Source organism: Linderina pennispora (assembly GCF_002104995.1).
Source record: "Linderina pennispora strain ATCC 12442 chromosome Unknown DL89scaffold_4, whole genome shotgun sequence".
Classification (NCBI taxonomy): domain Eukaryota; kingdom Fungi; phylum Kickxellomycota; class Kickxellomycetes; order Kickxellales; family Kickxellaceae; genus Linderina; species Linderina pennispora.
Window position 1 is genome coordinate 1,022,052 of NW_024468252.1, and position 24,862 is coordinate 1,046,913.

A 24,862-nucleotide genomic window follows, 5' to 3' on the forward strand; every position below is an offset into this window, starting at 1 on the left:
GTCCATGTAACGCGCTCCCCTTGTATTAATTTAGATTAAAATCGGCATTCAGCTGCAGCTCTCCTGGCGGCAGTAGTGATCGGACGGCTCCCATTACCTCCCAGGATATCCGACACAGCAGACCTTGGCGGCTGGCGGTTGGCGGCTGGCAGGGCGGATTGCAGGATCGTCAAAACCAGTCACAGCAATCTATCCTTTTTTCGATCTCGCAAAAATGAAGCACCTATTCGCCCGCTCCTTCAGCACATCTCTAGGCCCGTCCTGTCGCAGTATCCGTACACGCTCCACAAGATTGCCCGCCCGCCGGTCGCGCCATCGTCAGTGCCGCGCATGCCCGAGACAATGGCAGCGCTCACATTTGGAGCCCCAGAGAATGCTACCCGATCGAACGTCGTCGGGTGGCTCAAGGACAGCAGCGCCAAGATCGAGCCAGCGAAACTTTGTCGAGAACCCCGACTTCACCGCCAGGATCCAAAAGGTGCTGGAGAAACACGCTCACGAGGACCCGGTATTGCAGGCCCAGGCAGCGTTTCCAGAAGTCGGGCTGGATGAATATCGCTGACGGCAGAAACCCGCCGCCGCTGGGCAGGACGCCTGCCGCCAGAAGACATCCTGGGCGCTGTGTTTGTTGAGAACAAGGTCATCAAGGCCGGCTCCTTCCAACCAAACTTTGTGCACCGCCCAGTGTCGCTCGATGGGCTGTTCCAGCTGCCTGCGTTTCTGCACACGAAGCTTGTGGGCGGGCTGTAAGCCAATCGCTGCTTTTTCCCTCACACAGCGGGTTTCCTTTGCGATGGGGGCGGATGGGCTATTTTTGTGCTGCTCGCCAGGCTCCTCCTCCCAGGCTGAAAAAGGCAGTTTATTAAAATCGCGTTTTTTGGCTGTTCCCCTTTTCCTTCTCCAATACACATTTTTGTTCTTTTATTTCTCTCTCTTGCGCGCACAACCTGACTGCTTGCGGGCACCACAGCTCTTAAAACCTTATTGTACTATCACCAGGACCTTTCTTTTACCCTTAACGACGCATTTCGCCTTCTCTCTCTCACAACTTCACTCCGCTTCTCTTTCCTTGCCACTTGTCCCCCTTTAAACGACCTTTTTAACGACAGCGCGGACAGCACACCTGCGATGGTTGACGAGAAATACATTGGCATGGCGCTGGCCATGTCCTCGAGCTTGCTTATTGGAACCAGCTTTGTTCTGACAAAGAAGGGCCTGAACGAGACCACGTCGCGGTACGGCTCTGCGACCGAGGGCCTGCAGTACTTTAAGAACGTAATGTGGTGGGCCGGTATGATTACAAGTAAGTAACCTGCCCGTCGTGCCGGCGCCAGGCAATGCAGGCCCGCCTGGCGCTGCTGAAAGGCCTGGTGCTGGAGGAGCATGCGCTCTCTTTTTACTTTGACAGGATGCGGCCACGCCGCCCCCTAGCACACAGCTCAATCTCTCCACCTTGCAGCCTGGCGTCTACTATTTTGATGTTTCCCGTGTAACTGACCTATTGTTAACTGCGTTTATCCGCTTCCTTACTAACCCTCCCCTCCCCTTTTCTTTTCTGTTGGGCAATTGTCTAGTGGGTCTTGGCGAGGTTGCCAATTTTGCCGCCTATTCGTTCGCACCGGCCATCCTGGTTACGCCACTGGGGGCGCTGAGCGTTATCGTCGGCGCAGTACTGGCGTCCATTTTCCTTGGCGAAAAGATCAACATGATTGGAAAGGCAGGCTGTGCGCTGTGTCTGATGGGCTCGGTTGTGGTTGTGCTCAATGCTCCGCGCGACGGCGACATCGAGTCTGTCGAGCAGATCATGCACATGGTGGTACAGATCCCGTTCCTGACCTACGCGCTCACATCTGTCACCTTTTTGGTCTTTATGGTCCTGAAGGTTGCTGGCCGCTACGGGCAGCGCACCCCGCTGGTGTACGTCTCCATCTGCTCGGTGGCCGGCTCGCTGACCGTGACCGCCTGCAAGGCCTTTGGAATCGCCCTGAAGCTGACCTTTGCCGGCAACAACCAGTTCGTGCATGTCAGCACCTACTTCTTTGCCGCCGTGGTCGTTGCGTGCATCATGGTGCAGATGAACTACTTCAACAAGGCGCTGGAGCAGTTTGACACGAACCTCGTAACGCCCATCTACTACGTGTTCTTCACGTCTGCCACCATCCTTGCATCGGTGGCGCTGTTCCAGGGCTTCACCGACTCGACGAACAAGGAGCTGGCCTCGTTGTTCTGCGGCTTCATGACTATCTTTATTGGTGTATTTCTTCTTAACAGCACGAAGGGAGATGCTGCTGCGCATGGTGGATGCAGCAATGGACACCAGCCCCTGCCCACCGACGAACCCGAGCGCCTCAGCTACGACACACACGGCCGCCTCTCCCATAGCGGCGCCGCTGCCTATAACATCTCCGATTTCGAGTGCGGCAGTGACGAGGGCGGCGACATCCATATCAACGACGAATCATATCCTCTCCGCGAGCGAGGAAACACCATTGATTCTGAGAAGGGACGTACCCTGAACCGCCGCCACACCTTCACCAAGACCCGCGCAACCGACACCATCGACCTGTCCGAGGACGATGGCTCGCCGTCGACGTCGTCGCGCAGCAACTACGGTGCTCCGGTGTCGCCTGCATCCATGTCGAACGATGGCTCGTTGGAGGAGCTCCAGCATGGCCACCACAACACCACCAGCTTTGGGGATGTGCAGATAGATATCCCTGGGCCACCGGCATCTGCGCATCGCCGCAAGTCGTTGGCGTTCTGCCCATGAAATCGCTCACATCTCCTTTCTTTTTTATATTTCTTTGTCTATATAGAGCCCAACTCCATGTCCTGTTAGCCAGCCCCTTAATGGGCACCGTGCGTCTCTCCCTTTCTCCCGATGCACTTCTGTTCTCAAAGTCTCATTCTATGAACACTACCGCAAATCCTTTGGCGATACATGCGGCCGCATATGGCCTGACTGATATGTCCCCGCCACCTGCGGTCCGAGATAATCAAGGCTAGATCAGCTGATATTTCCCGATGATAAGTGCAGCCCAGGGCGTCTAGGCCAGCTGAGCTATTTTGCGTGCAGGCAAAGAGCTGAGGCTCAATTTGGAGGACGTGGATTCCCTTCTTCGTTTTGAAACTCTCCTTCAATTTTGAATTTCACCACATCCGCACAATGATCTCTGCTGTTGCTCGTACCTCGATGCGCTCCCGCGCCGTTGCCCGTGTTGCCCGCTCGGACCACTTCCACTCGCCGAACGGCATGGTAAGGACACTTTGAGGAGAAATATAGGAAGGCGTGATTTCAGGACAATTTCGACCGGGCTTCATTTGCTGAAACGCACCTTTATCTTCTGTAGCACCTTCCCGTTCGACACCCAGAAGGGCGGCTTCAAGTTCCTGTACTGGGGCTCGTGCGCCTTCTTCTCGTCGCTCCCGTGCATTGCCGCCTGGTGGCAGCTGCGCAAGGGCAACGGCAACACCGAGTACTAAGTCGCCTGCCGCTTATTAAGGGCCCTTTTCCGAGCACTAGACATTCCCGTTTTGATGTAACCCCTGTCTTGTTCAAATACATGATCTGAACGACATAGCAGCGGCTGGGGCGTGGGATGCCAGCGAGACAGTGCTGTATCGCCTAGCAGAGTGTCGTGTATCTGAGATGTATGATCAGCAGATTAACCCAGATAACCTGTGCGTTTAGTTTTTTTTGGCTAAGCATGCCGACTGCTGCCTTCAATTTGAATGCACCGTCTCTCCAACCTCTATCAGCCCCTTTCTCCTCTTTTAATTTCAGCTTGCTCTGCGTGAATTCGCTTCCTCTGAGCTTCCATTCTCGCGGGACCACGTAATCAGAGCGCACGACCTTGAAATTCTCACATTCTAAACAGGACAGGCAGTGAACTGAAACCATGCTTACCCGTGTTCGATCTGCTCCGATCCGGAGCCTCGCGGCAGCGCCGCTTTCGCGGAGCATCCACATTGCGCAGGTCCTGCGCGAGACCGAGGGCAAGTCCGGCCTGCCAACAGACGCAAAGCAGACCGAGGCAAAGGCTGAGGCGGCGGTGGCGACGACCACCGACGAGCCCAAGGTGATCGAAGTGAAGCCGGCAGATCCTTCGGCAGGCCAGCCCTCCACCGATGAGCCGAGACAGAGGTCGATTCGCGCTACCGGCTTCAAGAGGTGGCTGCGCAGCGACGGTGGCAAATACAAGAACGTGATGGGCGGGAAGACGAACTGGGTCGGTGGCACCGTGCCGTTCCCGCTGAACCCGGTGTTCCGCCCGTCGGCGCCGCTGCCAGACACGATCAAGGAGCAGATCTACAAGGACTACCGGGCTGACCCTCTGGCCAACACCCCGCGTGTGCTGGGCGAGAAGTACCAGGTGTCAATCAAGCGCGTCGAGGCGATCCTGAAGCTCAAAGCGATTGAGCACCAGATGATTGAGTACAAGCAGGGCGCGGCCCAGAAGAAGCTGACCGCTGCTATGGAGAGCATGCTGGGTGTTGGAACTGCCAAGAAGCTGCGCGAGGGGCTTGTTACAGAGATGCCTCGGGTGTCTGGTCCCCGATTCCACGCTGTGCCCGAGGGCAAGCCGTTCTCGGCTGCTGATGCCGCCGATGTGCTTGGCCGCAAGCCCTACCAGCATATCATCGACCGTCTGGCCGCCAGCAAGCCCTATGTGATTGAGTATGATGGGCTGGACGAGGAATTTGCCCCGCGTCCCCAGCAGAAGCTGAACAAGAGGGAGGCCAACAAGCTGGAGTCGCTGGGTCCTGCCGAGGACCAGGTTATCGCCAAGGACGAGGTGCTGGCGAGCAGGCGGTGGAAGTTTGTCTTCACGGACGTCGGCAAGGGTCTGGAGATGAAGGACCGCGAGGTGCTGATCCGTGAGACGGACGGAACCCTGAAGAAGGCTGGCAGAGAGTACAAGCTCAAGCGCTACGGCAAGGTCTGGTCCCACTAAATACACTCGTTCAAAATCCCACTTCTCTACAAAAAATATTTCACAGATTCTCAAGTCAGGCTGGGGTGCTGCTGGTTCCGAAAGCGCGGGCTCGTGGACTGGCTCTGATCATATGTTCCGGCTCGGCGAGCACGGAGGAAATTGCGGCAGATTTGCGTTCTGTGTGGAAATGGCCACATGCTAGCATCTCCTGCTCCGACAAACATGGAGCGATGTTCTGGGAATGCGCACACATACGGGCACTTGTAGATCCCCTCTGCCAACAGCAAGTGCCGATATGGCAACAGAACCTTCTGCTGGTGTTTGTGGAAGGCGAAGCGCTTTCAGACTAGTCCATATTGAGATAGAATGACAGCACATGTGATGGTAGCACTCTCACACTATTGCTTTCATACTACATGCCCGAGCTACGTGTCTGCTGTATGGTTTTGTCGACATTGGCCCAGCTATCTGATCACCTGTCGAGTCCCAGCAAACGGCATTACTGTGGTGCCTGGTTCAGTATGACTTTAGGTCGGAAATAGGAACTGGCTAGAGCAGCTGGACTGTGGGTGCCAGGACGAGAATCAATCCGGCTCACATCTCGTTTTTGCGACAAGCATGTTTTATTGCAATTCTGGCAGATCCCCCTAGCCATGCGCCCACATGCTATACATCCACATGCTCGAAATTCGTTTCATGGATGTTTATTCTTCAGAGCACACCGACATCCATTCCCGAGTCTCCAAAGAAACAGGGACTATTTGGGGGGGGGGTATCTAGTGTCTACTATTTGGCCAAACTACAAGCACATGCAACTGTTGAGCGGGATGGACAGGCGGTACATTTCCTGCCACGAGTAAATCACCTATGAGCCCACCACTGCCATGGGCTGCTCACTCGCTAGCATCGGCATGATCCGAGCCACACAATTATTCCCCTCTATTCTCAGCCTGTAAAAGGAGCCAAGTAAGCGTAGGCACTTTTAGAAAACATCTGAGTTCCAAGTGTGTTTTACAGAAACCATCGATTGCAATGTGGAGCACCGTTTATGGCCGTTCGGCTAGAAAACACCAGAATTCTGGCTGTCAACGCCATACAGAATTAGACCAGCGAGCAACTAATCCTCTATTATCGCTTTTATTTCCTTTTGCATTAATATAATGCAGTTCAAGACACTCATCACTGCTGCTGGTCTGGCACTCAGCATGTCTGTCGGTGGCTGGACTGGATCCAACCTCTTCTCGACTATTTTGAAGAACACCGCAACACGCACCGCGTTCCTGAACAACATGGTCAGCTTTGTGCAGACAAACAACCTCGATGGTGTTGATATCGACTGGGAGTACCCGGGACGCGAGGGCAATACCTGCAATGCATATGATCCGGCAAACGATTCAAAAAACATTTCCTCTCCTTCCTGCAAGACCTGCGTGCCAAGCTGGACTCGGACAGCCATGGTGATGAGCTTGGTTCCAGTACCAAAGGTCGTGTTCAGCCTTTCGATGGTCCCAACGGCCCGATGAAGGATGTCTCTGCGTTTGCCAAGGTCACCGACTATATCAACCTGATGCAGTACGACATCAATGGAAACTGGGATTCGACCACAGGCCCGAATGCTCCTCTGCAGTATGCCCCAGGCAAGGGTGAGCAGGTCTCTTCTGAGTCTGCCATTGATGCTTGGTCTGCCGCTGGATGGCCTACTTCCAAGATGGACGCTGGAGTACCTTTCTATGGTCGCAGTCTGACAGCCACCGCAAACATGCTGAACAATCCATCTAAGATGTATGCCCAGTTCTTGCCCACTGTCCCAAAGGGCGACAATCACGATATTCCTTGGGCCGATACCTGCGCCGGTGGACCCGCCATATACTCTGGTAACTGGAGATGCAGGCGCCTGCGTGATCAGGCCTATTCTCAAACCCGACCACTGCAGTGGCTCCTTGGGTTCGCACCTGGGACAACACCACGTCCACGCCTTGGCTGTTCAACCCAAGCACCAGCATCTTCATTTCGTATGATGATCCGCAGAGTCTCAAGGCAAAGGTCGACTACGCTGCTGCCAAGGGTCTAGCTGGCACCATGCTGTGGAGTATGGAGATGGACTATAACAACGAGCTGCTGGATGTGCTGAACAGCTTCCCTAGCGGCGGATCTACCACCACAGCGACTACCCCAGGAACCAGTTCCACGGCAACCCAGCCTGGAACTACCTCGGCTACCAAGAGTGCTACCACTGGTGTTCCTCCTGTGACCTCGTCTACCTCGTCTGCTCCGGCTACCAGCTCCTCAACCAATACCGGTGGACCGGTTGCTGGTGGACCTTGCAGCACTGGTGGTGCGTACCAGTGTGCCGACACCACTGGCAAGAACCCGGCTTACTTTATCTGCAACAGCGGTGCCTGGCTGGCACAGTCCTGCGGTTCAGGAACTGCATGCTTCCAGTCTGGACTTTCGATTTATTGCAACTGGCCCTCGGCTTAAGTGCAAGTAAGCTGCACAGTTCGCAACAGATGGTTGCTAGCTGGAGAGAATTCTAATAAATATCCCTCTGCTGAACCTCTTCATTCTTGGCCATGATAAAGGCAGTGGATTGAATACAAATTTCGCTGTTAGCAAAGTTGGACGCTATGAAGCATCGATTTGTTGCAATGTGCAATGCTGCCAACATGACAGGCTCTGCTCTCGTTTTTCATAAGATTACCGCAAGCCTGTTTCAATAGCCACCATGCATTGGCGGTCCAAAAGGCTCGCTTGTTTGATCTACACCCCTGTTGAAACTCCAGCTGCAAGGTTCAATTACAGTGAGCAGACAGATGGAGACAAAAGCTGAATGATAAACTGTAGTTGAGGTCACGCTGTCCCATGCATTTCCGCTATTTCTCCTGAATGCCCTCTTTACGCGGATTCAGGCTTATAACCATATTTTTCCTAGATCGTGCCTTGGCCGGACCCAGTCTTCTCGGTGCTTTAATGGCCATCTATCCCGAGCAATTCACATCCAATGGTATCTCCGGGGGCATCAAACGGAGTTGATAGCGGGCATCTTTACGGGGTGGATAGAAGCCAAGCACATGTGGCAGATTGCCAAGATATGGTAGACACATTCTTCTATCACACAGCTGGATAATTAGATGGATGCCTTCTCTTCGATATCCAGCTATAATTCCCAACCGCAGAGGCCTATATAAAGTGTAAGCGAGCCCGCTCACATTTTCACTCTCGCTACAACACAACCTAGTTAACATAATCTGTCTTTAAAGCACCTACTACTCTGTCCAATCTATAATGCAATTCAAGACGCTCATCACTGCTGCTGGTCTGGCACTCAGCATGACTGTCGGCGTTCTAGGCCGTGCCAACGTCGTCGGCTACTATCCCAATTGGGTTACTATGCCTTCTTTGACTCTATCCAAGTACACCCACATCAACTTTGCCTTCGCGATTCCTAAGGCTGATGGTTCCCTGAAGTACGACAACCAGTCTGATATGCCAGGCCTTGTCACCAATTTCCACAACGCTGGTGTTAAGGCTCTCATCTCGATTGGTGGCTGGACTGGATCCAACCTCTTCTCGACGATCCTCAAGAACACTACTACTCGTACTGCGTTCCTGACCAATATCATCAACTATGTGAAAAAGTACAACCTCGATGGTGTTGACATCGACTGGGAGTACCCTGGCCGCGAGGGTGATACCTGCAACGTATACGATCCGAACAATGACACCAACAACTTCCTCTCCTTCCTGCAAGACCTGCGTGCCAAGCTGGACTCGACCTTTGGAACGCGTGCCAAGCTCATCACCATGGCTGTCCGTGTCGAGCCTTTCGATGGTCCAAATGGTCCTATCTCTGATGTCTCTGCGTTTGCCAAGGTCACCGACTATATCAACCTGATGCAGTACGACATCAATGGAAACTGGGATTCGACCACAGGCCCGAACGCTCCTCTGCAGTATGCCCCAGGCAAGGGTGAGCAGTTTTCATTCGCCACTGCTATCGCTGCCTGGACTAGTGCTGGATGGCCAGCTTCTCAGATGAACGCCGGCATGCCTTTCTACGGCCACAGTACGACAGCTTTGTCAAACATGCTGAACAACCCGTCCAACATGTATGTGCAGATTTCGACGACTGTCCCCAAGGGCGACCAGGAGGATGAGCCGTGGGCCGATACCTGCGCCGGTGGACCTGCTGTCTACTCAGGTGACTGGCAGTACAAGCATCTTCGCGACCAGGGTCTACTCTCTAACCCGACCACTGCAGTGGCTCCTTGGGTTCGCACCTGGGACAACACCACGTCCACGCCTTGGCTGTTCAACCCAAGCACCAGCATCTTCATTTCGTATGATGATCCGCAGAGTCTCAAGGCAAAGGTCGACTACGCTGCTGCCAAGGGTCTAGCTGGCACCATGCTGTGGAGCATGGAGATGGACTATAACAACGAGCTGCTGGATGTGCTGAACAGCTTCCCTAGCGGCGGATCTACCACCACAGCGACTACCCCAGGAACCAGCTCCACGGCAACCCAGCCTGGAACTACCTCGGCTACCAAGAGTGCTACCACTGGTGTTCCTCCTGTGACCTCGTCTACCTCGTCTGCTCCGGCTACCAGCTCCTCAACCAATACCGGTGGACCGGTTGCTGGTGGACCTTGCAGCACTGGTGGTGCGTACCAGTGTGCCGACACCACCGGCAAGAACCCGGCTTACTTTATCTGCAACAGCGGTGCCTGGCTGGCACAGTCCTGCGGTTCAGGAACTGCATGCTTCCAGTCTGGGTCTTCGATCTATTGCAACTGGCCCTCGGCTTAAACTATTGACAAGCTTTCTTAGTTGACGAATTTGTGATACTGGTCATTGCAGACCGAATATACCACTCTTGTCATTGCACATTATCTCCTATTCTTGGGTGTACAGCGTGGTGCAGTAGGTGAAAATAGAAGGCTGGATGCATTCAGTTGTGTTAAGCACCGACCGCTGAAGGCACCAATATCCAGACCTGACCAGGCCACCATCCAGGCAGAATACAATCCCTCCTTTTCATGATTTTCGTAGAACCTTTTCTCGAAGCTGCCATGCGTACAGACCTGATCTCCATGCTCATCCACTTTGCCACTGCGGAATTGGCATTCCTTGCGAATATTAGCGGACAGCACAGATGCAGCAAGGTATGAAAATCAATGGAAAAGTGGTAGCTATCAGAAAGGAAAGGGCGGACCGTTCTCGAGGTCACGCTGTTTTGTGCATTTTCGCCAATTTTTCCTTCGTAAATGCATGGGAACACAGGTGCAATAAGCATATTCTGGCCAGTCAGTATCCTGTTTGAATCCTGTTGCCTCAGCATTTGTATCTATCCAACATCGGCCCTTTCCAATCCTACAGCAAGAACGAGGATGCCGAACGGAGCAAATAACGGACTTCTTTACGGCAAATAGAGGTGAAAGGGACCGCCAGATGGAACCATGTGGTGATTGGCCAAGGCAAGGCAAGTACTCTTCGCTATCTACGGAGAATGATTTAGTAGAGTACCTGATAATACCTCTACACTTCCATTCGAGGCAATATATGCCGGAGACAGGCTATATAAACCGCCTCCTGGACCACCCGTCAAACAACAACCACACCAAACAACAACCTAGTTGATCTCGTCTTTTTAATAGCCTTATAATTCTAATACCTTTACTTTCAACGATGCAGTTCAAGACACTCATCACTGCTGCTGGTCTGGCACTCAGCATGACTGTCGGCGTTCTAGGCCGTGCCAACGTCGTCGGCTACTACGCCAACTGGGCTAACATGCCCGCCCTCACTCTTTCCAAGTACACCCACATCAACTTTGCCTTCGCGATTCCCAAGGCTGACGGCTCCCTTCAGTACGACAATGTGGAAACAATCCCTGGCCTGGTTTCTGGTTTCCATGCTGCTGGAGTCAAGGCACTGGTGTCTGTCGGTGGTTGGACTGGATCCAACCTCTTCTCGACTATTTTGAAGAACACTGCAACACGCACCGCGTTCCTGAACAACATGGTCAGCTTTGTGCAGACAAACAACCTCGATGGTGTTGATATCGACTGGGAGTACCCGGGACGCGAGGGTAATACCTGCAATGCATATGATCCGGCAAACGATTCGAAAAACTTCCTCTCCTTCCTGCAAGACCTGCGTGCCAAGCTGGACTCGACCTTTGGTGCTGGAACCAAGCTCATCACCATGGCTGTCCGTGTTCAGCCTTTCGATGGTCCCAACGGCCCGATGAAGGATGTCTCTGCGTTTGCCAAGGTCACCGACTATATCAACCTGATGCAGTACGACATTAACGGCTCGTGGAGCTCCACCACCGGCCCGAACGCTCCTCTGCAGTATGCCCCAGGCAAGGGTGAGCAGGTCTCATTCGCCACTGCTATCTCTGCTTGGTCCGCTGCTGGATGGCCTACTTCCAAGATGAACGCAGGTGTGCCATTCTATGGTCATAGTGTGAAGGCTTTGTCAAACATGCTGAACAATCCGTCCAACATGTACGCCCAGTTCTCACCTACTGTCCCCAAGGGCGACCAGGAGGATGAGCCGTGGGCCGATACTTGCGCCGGTGGACCTGCTGTCTACTCAGGTGACTGGCAGTACAAGCATCTTCGCGACCAGGGTCTACTCTCTAACCCGACCACTGCAGCGGCTCCTTGGGTTCGCACCTGGGACAACACCACGTCTACACCTTGGCTGTTCAACCCAAGCACCAATGTCTTCATTTCGTATGATGATCCGCAGAGTCTCAAGGCAAAGGTCGACTACGCTGCTGCCAAGGGTCTAGCTGGCACCATGCTGTGGAGCATGGAGATGGACTATAACAACGAGCTGCTGGATGTGCTGAACAGCTTCCCTAGCGGCGGATCTACCACCACAGCGACTACCCCAGGAACCAGCTCCACGGCAACCCAGCCTGGAACTACCTCGGCTACCAAGAGTGCTACCACTGGTGTTCCTCCTGTGACCTCGTCTACCTCGTCTGCTCCGGCTACCAGCTCCTCAACCAATACCGGTGGACCGGTTGCTGGTGGACCTTGCAGCACTGGTGGTGCGTACCAGTGTGCCGACACCACTGGCAAGAACCCGGCTTACTTTATCTGCAACAACGGTGCCTGGCTGGCACAGTCCTGCGGTTCAGGAACTGCATGCTTCCAGTCTGGGTCTTCGATCTATTGCAACTGGCCTTCTTCGTAAATAACCAATGCCTCCTGGTTTTGGTTAAGCGAGTACTTTTAATAATATTTTTGCTCAAAAAAATCTTGCAATTATGCTGCGGTCTATGTACGCCCAGAAACGTCACAATAGTGGTTCATTGTTCCCGCTCTTTTTCATAGTAATCCACGCATCACCAAAACTAGCACTTATAGATCATGCTACAAACAATGTCGAGTAGAGTGCTATGTGTAATCATAGACGATGAGCCGCTTAGGCCACAGATTTGAATCCTTCTGGGAATTGCCACCCCATATATTCCCTGCTTCCCATCCCTTCTTTCCCTATCTTTAATATTTTCAAATATGCATGGTTTTATATTTTTATCCTCCGCCTTTGATGTCATTTGAGTTCCCGCCGTTCGAGAAGTCGCGAGTCGAAACCGCGGCACTCTTCGATGTAAGCCTGGATCCGGTCAGCCACACTGATATGTCGACAATTATTGAAATCAGCGTGGTCTATGCACTGGACCTTTTTGCGCTTATCTACCTGCTCATTCACCGCAGCTACCCCTTGATAAAGGCTAAAAGCGCTTATAGTATAATAACTCTCTGCATGACGGTTGTGGTATGGTCTGTAGGGGGTATTTCAACTGGTGGAATGGTACATCTTTATACTAACGGCATCTTGAGAAGCTGCAAACTGACCCTTCTCTGGTTTAGATTAGGACTTGGGGCTACATATATTGCCACCATCTTCAGCGTGCGTAGCTATGCCCTATACCGTGTGTTTTGCCAAGGCAGGCTGTCTATATAAACGGTCATGCGGATTAGTTGCGTGCTTGCTTTTTGCTAGGTGGCCCTATTTCCACGGTGTCTTTTCTATTGCCCGAGCGAATGTCCACTTACTATAAGAATGTACTTGTGCTATGTTAACAGGTAATTTTCTATTCTTTCCATCGGAAAGACCTGCTGCTTTTTAGTATTTGTTTCTGTCATCACTTGGCGGCTTCGAAGCATACTATTCGCACTCAATAAGTTCTGAGAGGTCATCACCGCCATGGCCATAGTCGGCGTGGTGACCATTGCCAATTCACTGGCTCTATTATCTGTCAAGCTCTATCCAGCTGGCGCTGCTTGGAGGAACTCGCTCGTCTACATTGACCACGTATGTGCTAATATAGGCTTTTGGATTATCAATTGGGAGCCATTCTACCAGTGCCTTACGCGTCGCGATGAATATCTTGAATATTGGACAGATACACTGGAAGGCGGTATAGAAGGCGTCTATAACCTTACTAGCCGGTTCGCTGACGACACACATAGCTTAGTTAGAGGGACAGAGCGGGGCATTGCATGCAGCTCGAAGGACATGCACGTCGGTACCTATCACATTCCAGGAACCTTGTCGGAGCTGTGCCTTGCCAATAAGCTTTCGCACGACTGAAATGATGTGCCCAGAATCAGAAACCGCAATCGTTTTGCACGCCCTCAGGGATGCAGCTCTCCCTGTTCGCACTGGCCCTTTCGCACAGAACTAATAAAACCGTGGTATTCCAAGTACACCCCAGTGCTGGTTGTAAGCTATTGATATTTTTATATGATAATGGCGATAGTGAAGCTGGTGTGGCTCTTCGATGCCTAAACTGCGTGTTCACCACGGGCGGCAGCCAAAAGTGCACGCTCGCGACGGCGGGCCAGGCGGCGCTCGACCTTTCCACGAACCAGTGACCGCATACCAGTGAGCAGCTCGGTCATGTTGTGCTGGAGACAAAAGTCCTCACAGACTTGATCAATGTTATCGTTGGCACGTAGCTGCAGTAGCTTGCGGCCGTCCTTGGGTGTCTCGATGTTGAGCTCCATCAGGACATCCCTCGGGCGCTTGATGGCAGACCGCTGGATACCCGACGCACTAGGGCGAGGGATATCTCTGGGCGCAATTCCCGCTCCTTGCTCAGGCATTACACCATGGTCCCTGAAGTTTTCAGGGAATGCAGGTGTCGAGAACGTGGACAGCGGCATGCTGCGCTGTGGTACAACCTGGTCATAGTATGCCTGTTCAGGAGTAGCTTCGAACTGTACGCTCTTGCTTGATGGAGACATGGCAGCTGCGCTACCCGAAAGGATTCCAGGAAGAGGCTCAGTCGGGACAGCTGAGAATTCGTCAATAGTCTCCTGCTGAAGTGCAGATACGTCCCTGGTCGATTCGGACAGACCCCTGTGTCCCGCGTCAATGCCGGGAATAGAGTCAGGGTGTAATGCTTCCTGGGTTTCACGAGGCACGCTGGGACCCTGGTCGTTAGATGGCGTGCTGGCGTCGGCCTGGGCAGCTGGGACAGGGAGCGGGGCCATTGTGGCCTCACCCTCTTCCTGCCCCTGGCTATCGACAGACTCTGCATCGACCATTTCGACGGTCCCCACGACCGTGGGCTTCGTAGCCGTTTCCTGCTCATCGAACAACGGAGGGGTAATGCCCGCCTGCGCCTCGGACTGCGGAATGCCTCGCTGCAAGATCTCCTTAGCAGCATCTTCGGATAATGTAGTTGCCAGATCTATATCGGTAGGCGGTGCTGTAATGTCAGCACCTCGATCTGTCGGAACGCTTGGCTGGCCAGCAATCGCAGCGATTGTCGCGGCAACCGTTTCAGCCTGCGGTTCCTGACTGGACTCCACTGGTTCGTAAGGGGAGGCAGGAGAGGCAGGGGACGAGGAAATTGCCTCATCCGCTTCGACGGCCTTGGGCTCAGAGCTGGGGGCCACATTACTGGAGTGGGCAGCACTAGCTTTTGCAGTGGCAATCTCGGCCTCAGCAGGCTCACTCGGTATCTGGTCACCAGTAGCAGCAACAGAAACAGCGTCCTTTTTCACATCGGCATCGGCGAATCCTTCGTCAACCTCGTCTTGGGCACCTGGAGTTGAGTCGGATACAGCATCCTGGTCAGACTCCACGGATTCGGATTGATATGCTAGATCGGTCTCATCCAAGATAACAGCATCAGCTGGCGACTCCGCGATCGTGTCCTTAGCCATAGGCTCACTTGCCTCACCCAAGGTGTTGTCTGTTTCTGTTGGCTCAATCGCATCTGGCTGCTCAATAACGCCGGGTTGCTCAGTAACGGCCTGCTCCGTAACGGCCAGAGGTTCAGCAGAACTAGGCTCCCTAGTATCAACCGGCTCCTCAGCAGGGGCGGGGGGTACATCCATTTCACCACTAGTTGCCTGGCCCTCAACCGGGGCTGCATGCTGCTCCATTACAGCAGCTGCAGACTCTTGAACAGCAGGCACCTCGATGATAGAGTTAGCTACTGGTGAAGGGGTCTCCTCGGTCGTATGCACCTCCTTGGCAAGGCTAGGACCTTCTGGCGCAACAGGTACATCAGCAGCAGGAGTGATCTCCTCAAAGAGTAGCTCACCCATAGCGGGCGCATCCTCAATCGCGTTGTCCACAACAGCATCGACGGCCGGCTTCGCAGAAACATCAGTAGCTACCTCCTTGGCAACATCTGAAGGCCTAACATCAGAAATTGCAGCCCTATCCGACGCAGGAGCCTCGGACGCAGGCTCGTCAGGCACAACATGCTCGTCAGTAGCAACTGCACGTGGCTCTTCGTCCAAGGTATCCTTAGCTGCGGTTGTCCCACTACTGGTGGCCTCCGTGGCGACAGGCGGTACAACAGCATCAACTGGCTCCGTAGTAGGCGTAGGCTCATCGGTAACAGGTAAGTCCGATGCTGCTGGCTCGCTACTTACCACAGGTGTTTCGGTGGTCATGGGTTCCGCAACTAGAGCAGGATCCTCAACTGCTGCAGCTCCCTCAGCATCTGCTGAACCATTGCCAGATTCCGGTGCCTTTTCGGCAGCAGGATCATCGGCTGTTTCATGGCTCTCGTCTGCGATCCCGCGATCATGGGTCTCCGCATCCGCAGTGGACACGTCGGTAGTGGTAGCAGCGGCTGTGAGTTGGTCAACACCTTGTTTAGCTGCGACAACCGTCTCCTCGACAGCAGCAATATCACTGATCGTGCCGTCCTCCACATTAGCCGATCCAACAGAAATCGCCGGCTCATTGGTTGCAGCAGGCTTGTCACCCTCAATCTCCTCTGCTTCAACATGTGTCTCGTCAGCCACAGGTGCGTCTGCTGTAATGGCGGTGTCTTCCACACCAATATCCCGAGATGCTGCCTCCAGTGCAGCAGGCTGCTCAGCAACGGATTCCTCGACTGTGCCAGATTCCTCAGATTTGATAGGCGACTCGGCGGCCATGACGGTTTCATCCGCACCTGGTGCCTCCCTGCCAGGTGTAGTCACGCCCTTGGCTGCAATGGCCTCCGCAGCAGACATCTCGTCAACAGGAGCATCAGAGATCCCATGTACCTCGGCCGTGCTAGGCTCCATGATGCTGGCATCCTTCTCGGCGTCTACTGCGTTTTCGGCTGCAATATCCTCGGCGACTGCAGACTCCTCAGCACTAGCGGGCATCTCAGTAGTCTCCGGAGCTTCTCTAGCGGCTTCTGGCTGCTCCACAGTAGGCTTGCCAGAATCAACAGCGGTATCCTCAACGGTGGTCTGCTCAGCCGCGATCTTTTCGGACTCAGTAGACGGCTCCTCGACAGCAGCCGGTGCTTCAGCGTCAACGGGTGCCTGGCCATCGATGAGCCCTTCTGTGGAAGCAGGAGCAGATGCGCTTGCCTCTGCAATCTCCTCAACTGCAGGCTCAGCTGCAGGTACAGAATCGCTCATGGCAATTGCATCGTCACCAGCCGGAACTTCAGCTGCAACGCACCCGTCAGCAATGGCAGTAGCATCTTCAGACACGGCATCGTGCCCAAGTGCAGGAGCTTCATCAGCAGGAACAGAGACATCTTCAGACACTGGCATGCTGGAAGCAGCAGTCAGGTCCTTAGCCGCAGTCGCTTCGGTAGCTGCGGGATCGTCAGCAACTGGCGTGTCTTTGGCGCTTGCCTCCTCCGTGGTAGGGATAGAAGCATCCTCGGGAACAGTGGTCTCCTTAACAGCAGCAGTACCTTCCTCAGGCGAGCCCACCTTCGCAGTTGTATCAGATTCGACTGCAAGTGTCCCATCAGCTGCAGCATGCTCTTCGGTAGTGGGCGGCGGCTCGGTCGCAAGTATCGCCTCAGCAGGGACTGGAGTTTCCTCAGCAGCAGGCTCTTCAGCGGCGCTAGGTGTAGGATCTTCAGCAGCAAGTGTCTCCTCCATGTCAGTTGTAGAAACCTCTGTGCCAGCAGGTAGGTTGGCGGTATCTGCGATCTCCTTGATAGCTGTTTCATCGGATGCGGGCTCCTCAGTCGGTGCGATTATCTCCTCTGCGGCAGCAGGGCTCTCTTTAGTTGTAGCGGGCTGTTCAGTAGCAGGTGCAGTATCCATGCTCGTAATAGGGGTTGTATCAGCAGCAGGCTCTTTATCGACAGCAGTAGTAGATTGGTTCTCAGCCGCAACTGGCTGTTCGGTGATAAGCACGTCAACTGTGGACTCATCGACTGGAGAAGGTACATCTGTGGTAGCAGGTGTTTCAATCACAGGCTGTTTCGGTAAAATGACGTTGTTAGCTGTTGCAAGGGTGTCGTCAGTGACACTCTCCTCGGCAGTTGCAGATATTTGCTTGACAGCAGCCTCCTCGGTGGCAGCCTCCTCGGTGGCAGTGAGCTCCTCGGTGGCAGCCTCCTCGGTGGCAGTGAGCTCCTCGGCAGCAGCGGGCTCTTCAGCCTCAGCAGGTTCTTCAGCAGTAGACTCCATAGCGGCAGACTCCTCGGCAGCAGCAGGCTCTTCAGCAACAGTGGGCTCTTCAGCCTCAGCAGGCTCCTTGGTGGCAGGCTCTTCAGCAGCAGCAGGCTCCTCGGTGGCGGCAGGCTCTTCAGCCTTAGCCGGTTCCTCAGCAGCGGGCTCCTCGAGAGCAGCAGATTCCTCGGCAGCAGCAGGCTCTTCGGCAACAGTGGGCTCTTCAGCCCCAGCAGGCTCCTCGACAGCAGGCTCCTCGGCAGCAGCAGACTCTTCGGCAGCAGCAGACTCTTCAGCCCCAGCAGGTTCCTCGACAGCAGGCTCCTCGACAGCAGGCTCCTCGACAGCAGGCTCCTCGGCGGCAGGCTCGTCGGCAGCAGTGGGCTCTTCAGCCTTAACCGGTTCCTCAGCAGCGGGCTCCTCGAGAGCAGCAGATTCCTCGGCAGCAGCAGGCTCTTTGGCACCAGTGGGCTCTTCAGCCTCAGCAGGTTCCTCGACAGCAGCCTCCTCGGTGGCAGGCTCCTCGACAGCAGGCTCCTCGACAGCAGGCTCCTCGACAGCAGGCTCCTCGGCGGCAGGCTCGTCGGCAGCAGTGGGCTCTTCAGCCTCAGCAGGTTCCTCGACAGCAGCAGGCTCTTCAGCTTTAGCAGCCTCCTCGGTAGCGGCGGGCTCCTCAGCCTTAACAGGTTCCTCGGCAGTAGGCTCCTTGACAGCAGCCTCCTCGGCAGCAGCAGGCTCTTCGGCAGCAGTGGGTTCTTCAGCCTTAGCAGGTTCCTCGACAGCAGGTTCCTTGGCAGCAGGCTCCTCGGTGGCAGTGAGCTCTTCAGCCTTAGCTGGTTCCTCAGCAGCAGGCTCCTCGAGAGCAGCAGGCCCCTTGACAGCAGGCTCCTCGACAGCAGGACTCTTAGAGGCAGCAACAGTATCTTGCTCAGACACTATATCTCGAGGTGCTGCTTCATCTGCCGGAACCTCATCAGTACCAACTGACGCATTGACTTGCACCGGTGCCTCCTCCACAGGGACCTCTGTGGCAGGTGCCTCAGCGATAACTATGTCTTCAGCAGGCGTCTCGGGTACCTCGCTAGCCCTGGTCTCAACCGATGCATCAGCAGTGGCCTTTGGAACTTCCTCAGCCACAGCTGGAACAGGTGCCTTAGATGACATGCTGAATATACTTGCGAGCGCAGCCAACGACGCGCCAGCAGCTGCCATGGTAGCGGCTATGCCAATCGATGAATCGCTCACGGCGCCAGGCTGTGACGCAGAGTGGGCGGGAGAGTCCTCAGGGACGCTGCCAGGTGCATCAGCAGGCTCCTGAGCAGTTGGCTCATCAGCTAGATTAATCATATCCACGGCAGCATCCTTTGCTGACTGCTCCGCTGTCTCCGACTTTTCGTGTGCGATATCCTCAGGTGTAGCAGACACGTCAGGGCTTGCCACAGATTCATCGACATCGGCAGAGACATCGTGCCACGACTTCTCAGAGCCATTGGCACTGCCAGCATCAGCTGCGGCTGTTTCAGGCTCCGAGAGTGCGCGCTCGACCGGTTCATCTGTGCCTGCCTCAGCAACATGCTCAGCAGGTTGGATAGTACCAAGCGCTGACTCAATGATAGAGTCAACACCAACTATGTTGACGACTAGGGTATCAGCAATTGGTTGTGTGTGAACCTCAGCGACAGCCTCCTCGGTGACAGCCTCCTCGGTGACAGCATCCTCACGGACAACCTCCTCACTGACAGCCCCCTCACCGACCGGTTCTTCAGTAACTGGCTCTTCAACGACGGCCTCCTGACCAACAGGCTGGGGCAACTCAGCTCCAGATATAGGCTCGTCGACAGCGCTGGTCTCACTCGCAGCAACAGGGATCTCTGGCAATTCTGCGTCCAGCGTAGAATCAGCGGCGGCATCAGTGACAGGCAAGCTGCGCGTGGTTAGATCAGCCTCAGCAGGAGGCTGCTCGCTAGCACCATCTGCGACATCCCCTGTGGTTGATACATCCTCGCTTGGCACGGCAGGGATATTTTCAGCAGGAGACGATGTTGTGTCAGGGTCGGCTGGGATCGATACATCGTGCGGCTCCAGTGTGTCACCCTTGATAGTCTGCTCCTCAAACGAAGTATCTGCGGGGCCAGTAAGTGCTGCTTCGGCAGGAACCTCGGCAGGAACCTCAGCCTCGCCGGAAGCATTTGCTGGGATAGCAGCATCACGAGTCTCCTTAAGAGAATCTTCAGCCGCAGGCTTTTCTTGGATATCAGACACAGCCGGATCATCATCAGCAATCTGCTCTTCAGACGATGTGCCAGCAAGGATCTCCTCAGCTGCGGGCACCGAAACATCGGCTTCGTCCGCAGAATCCATCTGGGCAGGGATATCGCGCGACGCAATAGGCGGCTCTTCAGCCACCGACTCTGCCGGAATATCAGAAACCTGCTCCTCGGTCGGAACCGCATTGAGCACCGACTCAGTGGTAGCAGACTCTGCGCCAGTGCGGACATCCTCGACAGCATCATCGGAAACATTGGCCGCATCCTGAACACTGAGCGTCGGCACATCGGCAGCCTTATCCGAAGTATCTGCTGCACCAGGGATGTCTTGTGTCGCTGAATCTGCCTCAGCAGCAGGTGGTGCCTCGGTAGTTTCAGTAGCCACTGGCTCGCCGGTCTCTTCAGCCTCAGCGCTTGCCTCGATGGGCTCGCTGACGTCGGCAAACGGCGTGCTGATTGCCTCAGAGATATCGCGGCTGACTGACTCCTCCCCATCCACCGGAGCATCCTCGGTCTTGATGCCAGTGAAAATAGTGGCGGCAGCAGCAGCAGCAATGGCGGCAGCAGCCGTAGCAGCGGCAATGCCCGATTTGGACTCCTCCTGACTCACCTCGTCAGCAGCGCCGGCCTGAATATGGCGTTCCATGACCTCGTTGACATCGACCCGGTCCATCTGCTCAGGCACATAAAGCTCGGCTGACACGGGACTGCGTGTGATGACCTCACTGTCCGGCACAATAATCGGCATGACTGACACCGGCTGGTCGGAGATGCTCCTCAGCCTGCGCACGGGCTCACCGTCCATGTCGCGGGGCTCCTCTGCCGATACGGTGTTGCGACGACGGCCCGCACGGCCCGCCTGCTCGGTCACAGCCGGCACCAGGAGCCCGGGAATATACGCATCTGTGGTGTCGGCCCACGAAAATGGCGGAATCTCTGCCGATGTGCTGTCGGCAGAAAAGTGGCCGGGTGGGTATGTGGGGACGAAGTGGCGCGATACCTCGACGCGCTGCGGCTGGCCATCTATGTCCGGCACGCTGCTGGCGTCAACAGTGTACTGGTACTTGTGGTGCACAACCTCGGTGCCCATGACCGCCAGTCGCTTGACGCTGGGCAGGAACGGAATCGCCTGCTCAATGCCAGCCGACTGCACGCCGCACTGTTCGACCAGCAGCGCCTGCAGATTGGCAGCACTGGGGCTCTGGGCAAGCCCAGCCATGGCCTCGTCGCCGACCAGTGGGTTGTTGCGGAGCCCAAGTGCGACCAGCACTGTCGATGCTGCCAGGAGGGCGCCCAGCGGAGCACCTGTCAGGCTGGGGGCACCAGAAATGTGGAGAGTGTGGAGAGATGTGATGGTGGAGGCGGCTGCCTGGACGAGCTGGTCGGGAATGGCCAGATTACGCAAGCACAACGTATGCAGCTGCGAGGCGCTGACAGACAGATCCTGCGGCACATCACCCACACTCTCAGGCGCATCGCGTACCAACTCCAGGTGCGTCAGCCTCGGGCACAGGGCCATGGCCATGATGGCTGACCGGGCAGTGATGTTGGCCGAATGCACGACCAGCGACTGCAGGGTTGCAGCCGAGCCCCGCAGTATGAACTCGACCAGCTCGTCGCCAGCATCATTGTCTTTGCCCACCATATGGAACACACGCAGGCCTGTTGGCACACGGCCCGCAGCATTCACCAGCTGGGCGCCGCGAATGCCCGGCGCGCAGATGCGCAGACGCTGCAATGTCGGCAGGCGAATCGCCAGGGGCCCCCAGATATCAGCCGGCAGAGCCGAGTCGCTCTCCAGCCGCAAGCCACGCAGCGTGCGCAGGTTGTACAGCAGATATCCGAGGTTGGCCAGGGGCCGGCGCGGCATGCCGACAATCGACAGGTCGCGCAGATGCCAGCGCATCAGGTCATTGACGATATGCTTGTCTTTCAGCTTGTATCCGTACAGACTCAGGCTGTCCACAGGCGCCAGCATCCGGGCGAACCGCAGCGGCAGCGCCGGCTGCATCAGATCCGAGCCATGCAGCAGCGCACGCAGCACGGCTGCCGACGGTGACAATACGTGGCCGCCGCTTGCCAGCTCCAGAACCGTCGCCTGCTCGATCTCGCCCGACTCGCGGCGGCAGTCGAGCGCCAGATGCCGGTCGTACTGCGTGTCCAGCGTGAACCGCAGCCCGCGGATGCGCGGCGCAAACACATTGGGCTTCTCGGCCACCGTGCGCAGGAAGCGTGCCAGCTGCTCAGGACTCGCAAATGAGGGGTAGGCCCAGAGGCTGGACTCGCCGGCCAGCGCCCAGTCCCGGCACACCAGGCAGAAGGATGTGCGGTCGTGCTGGGAGCCGACGTAGGCGGCGATGCGGGTCAGAATCCGCCGGTCTAGCTTGGAGCTCATGGGCATGTCGTCATCGGTGATTCCTGCGTCGCTATCGTCGTCGCTGTCTGCGGACCGGCTGCTGTATTTTGTCGCACGGGCGGCTGCCAATGCGCTCTCGGGGTTGAACGCCAGGTCAAAGTCGTTGAACATGAGAAATGGTGAAAAGGAAATGCCTGAATGCACACAGAAATAGTGAAGAAAGAAAAAGAGGTAATGATAATTAGGAAGACACTACAGCACAGACGGGGCAGGCCAAAACGGGTTTGGGATATCAGCCGCTGATGCAGCTAGTGAATATGAGGAGCTAGAAGAAGAAGAAAAGTTAGACTCTGAACAAGGGTGAAGAGGAAAAAAAAGTAGAGTGAGTTTGTTACTATCCGGGAAGGTCACCAGAGTACACAGCAAGTCTATTTTTATTGAGATTTGGAAGGAAAGGCTGGGAGAAAAGGGCAAAAATAAGTAGGGGATGTTACACCAGGCGGGTCGTTGGAGAGCTGCTTTTTATACCCGCCACGGGTGCGCCCGAACGATCCGGGATGCGACATGGCAAACACCCAATCTCGGGCATGCACCTAGCACGGCCGATTGTTGGCGCTCCAACCCGGGTTTCCTTGAAGCACTCCACCATTGGACGAGTCAGCGACGGGCAAACTCTCACCCTGCACAGCAGCGAGTGGGTGAGGAAAGCAGGTTGAAGATCATTTCCTGCGAATGGGCCGAGGATGGTAAAAATAGTGCTTTTTCCACATTTAGCTGCTGACCATTATTTGAAACTCAGCCGCTTGCGAAACCACTACATGGACAAGGCATAGCGGAGTTGGGCGGGTATTGGGGTTATATAGCAGAGGGCCTTGTTGGCGACATAGCAAATTATGCACTGGGCTATTGTGCGCAGCTGTTGTTGTCCGAGCACAATTCCAGCCGCTTGTTTTGATTAGCTATCGAGCTAGCATCGTCCTGTCGTGTGGCGGCAGACTAGAAGGCGAACAACGTCGCGATAGGGCATTACTGCTCCATAAAAGCAAAACAACAAAACTGCGCCTGCTTCCTGCTTACTTTCCATTCATAAGCAGCACAAAAATGCGAGGCAGGATCCTGGTAGGAAAAAAACAGCGCTGCACATTGAAGCTTGAAGCGCTGAGATATGCATACATGCACTATCTATGCAGAGGTCACTCCAGCTTGGCAAGTCAAGCCCGCCCCCGATCCGCTTTTCTTCTTGCTGCAGAAAAAACCGGTTCTAGTAGAATCTGCTCTGCTCACGCACCCCTTTTTTCATCGCGAATAGTAGAGAGTGCGGCTGGGCACGGCGACGCAATTGTGTGCATCTGTATAGTATCTGGGTATGTACAATTGGCAGGCGGAACGGCCACGTCTGCATATACAGGAGAAAAAGTGCAGGATTGGGGGAGATGTGCGCCCGTAACATGTCCGGGGGCTTGGGTCGCGCAGAACCCGGTCCACAGAGGAAAAGCGCGCTGGAGATTCAGCTCAATCTGGGCCGAGTCGACTTACGGAGCCCGTTTGGAGACTATTGCTGAACTCCAACAGACATAGCGAGCGCTCGGACGTGCCGCGGGCACAGAGCCTGTTCCCACACGTAAGCCCCGCTACTTTTTTTGTCAAAAAGTAGCCACGGCTGGAGTGTGGGCGGCCCGGGAGTTGTCCGCGACACATATGGATGGATATGCAAAACCGGCATTATCCACCGAGTGTCTGGCACATAAGGCAATAGCGCCCGTTTTGGTAATTTTGGGCATGAATGAACGGACCTTTTTAATGATAAAGAACCCGGCCGCACTGAACAAGCACCGATAATGGGCGACGCTGTGTGCTTGATTGGTAACACCAAGATGGTACTATTTTTGAGTGCATAATCCAGAGACACAATCCCCCGGGCGTGTCTCGCAACAGATGGAGGAGTCGCGAACAGCGACGCTTGCATATGCTTAAGCTATAAGAAAAACGACACAAAGGCGCACAGAACGACAACAAACAGTTTCCGAATACAAATGCAATCTGTCTGCTGCAGCTCAGATGACCACGTCTGGCAGTTCCCAGGAAGCGATTTAGCGGACAGCAATTGGCTCTGGCTGGCCATGTCACCCACAGACCTTGGGTTGTTACAAAGACATGCGCTCGGGCAATACGCGTGCATGGGGTTTCTGTTGTCCCAGGAAGAGTGCAGGCGCTTTAACGAGTTGGCCAAGCTTCAAAAATTTTTTGAAAATAACCTGTGGAGCAAGATTGCCCCTTATTTCGTTCCAAGCTTTTTGTTTTTGTCTTTGGTCCCCTCTAGTCTTTCTACTCTGCTTGCCTCTGGATTTATTTTTTGTTGTTGTTGTTGTCTTGGTTTGTATATAGTTTTCTTCTGGG

General features: G+C 54.9%; 9 protein-coding genes across 9 annotated transcripts; all 9 read left to right on the plus strand.

The window, feature by feature from the left end:
* Positions 1–24: 24 nt before the first annotated feature.
* Positions 25–845, plus strand: DL89DRAFT_127884 (uncharacterized protein). Its single transcript, XM_040883285.1, has one exon. It carries the CDS (start codon positions 215–217, stop codon positions 560–562), a length of 348 nt encoding a protein of 115 aa, XP_040745040.1. The 5' UTR covers positions 25–214; the 3' UTR covers positions 563–845.
* Positions 265–1,307, plus strand: DL89DRAFT_127924 (uncharacterized protein). Its single transcript, XM_040883286.1, has one exon. It carries the CDS (start codon positions 695–697, stop codon positions 1,088–1,090), a length of 396 nt encoding a protein of 131 aa, XP_040745041.1. The 5' UTR covers positions 265–694; the 3' UTR covers positions 1,091–1,307.
* Positions 964–3,358, plus strand: DL89DRAFT_277923 (DUF803-domain-containing protein). Its single transcript, XM_040889478.1, has 4 exons — positions 964–1,303; positions 1,575–2,586; positions 2,817–3,256; positions 3,351–3,358. Exons 1-3 carry the CDS (start codon positions 1,129–1,131, stop codon positions 3,004–3,006), a joined length of 1,377 nt encoding a protein of 458 aa, XP_040745042.1. The 5' UTR covers positions 964–1,128; the 3' UTR covers positions 3,007–3,256; positions 3,351–3,358.
* Positions 3,167–3,483, plus strand: DL89DRAFT_292007 (uncharacterized protein; the record flags this gene model as incomplete). The annotated part of the gene is made up of 2 exons (XM_040890251.1): positions 3,167–3,256; positions 3,373–3,483. The coding sequence occupies 2 exons, from the start codon at positions 3,167–3,169 to the stop codon at positions 3,481–3,483; spliced, it is 201 nt and encodes a 66-aa protein (XP_040745043.1).
* Positions 3,484–4,130: 647 nt separating this feature from the next.
* On the plus strand, positions 4,131–4,649 carry DL89DRAFT_202352 (uncharacterized protein; the record flags this gene model as incomplete). The annotated part of the gene is made up of 2 exons (XM_040883995.1): positions 4,131–4,352; positions 4,446–4,649. Coding segments are annotated over 2 exons (426 nt in total), but the record flags the coding sequence as incomplete, so codon positions are not given.
* A 1,448-nt stretch (positions 4,650–6,097) lies between these two features.
* On the plus strand, positions 6,098–7,418 carry DL89DRAFT_282926 (glycoside hydrolase; the record flags this gene model as incomplete). Its single annotated transcript, XM_040889714.1, has 3 exons — positions 6,098–6,394; positions 6,433–6,811; positions 6,871–7,418. The coding sequence occupies 3 exons, from the start codon at positions 6,098–6,100 to the stop codon at positions 7,416–7,418; spliced, it is 1,224 nt and encodes a 407-aa protein (XP_040745045.1).
* A 693-nt stretch (positions 7,419–8,111) lies between these two features.
* On the plus strand, positions 8,112–10,121 carry DL89DRAFT_127959 (uncharacterized protein). Its single transcript, XM_040883287.1, has one exon. The coding sequence runs from the start codon at positions 8,223–8,225 to the stop codon at positions 9,744–9,746; it is 1,524 nt and encodes a 507-aa protein (XP_040745046.1). The 5' UTR covers positions 8,112–8,222; the 3' UTR covers positions 9,747–10,121.
* A 476-nt stretch (positions 10,122–10,597) lies between these two features.
* On the plus strand, positions 10,598–12,149 carry DL89DRAFT_313926 (uncharacterized protein; the record flags this gene model as incomplete). Its single annotated transcript, XM_040891018.1, has 1 exon — positions 10,598–12,149. Exon 1 carries the CDS (start codon positions 10,626–10,628, stop codon positions 12,147–12,149), a length of 1,524 nt encoding a protein of 507 aa, XP_040745047.1. The 5' UTR covers positions 10,598–10,625.
* Positions 12,150–12,839: 690 nt separating this feature from the next.
* Positions 12,840–13,842, plus strand: DL89DRAFT_266536 (uncharacterized protein). Its single transcript, XM_040887112.1, has one exon. The coding sequence runs from the start codon at positions 13,167–13,169 to the stop codon at positions 13,551–13,553; it is 387 nt and encodes a 128-aa protein (XP_040745048.1). The 5' UTR covers positions 12,840–13,166; the 3' UTR covers positions 13,554–13,842.
* The last annotated feature ends 11,020 nt before the right edge of the window (positions 13,843–24,862 follow it).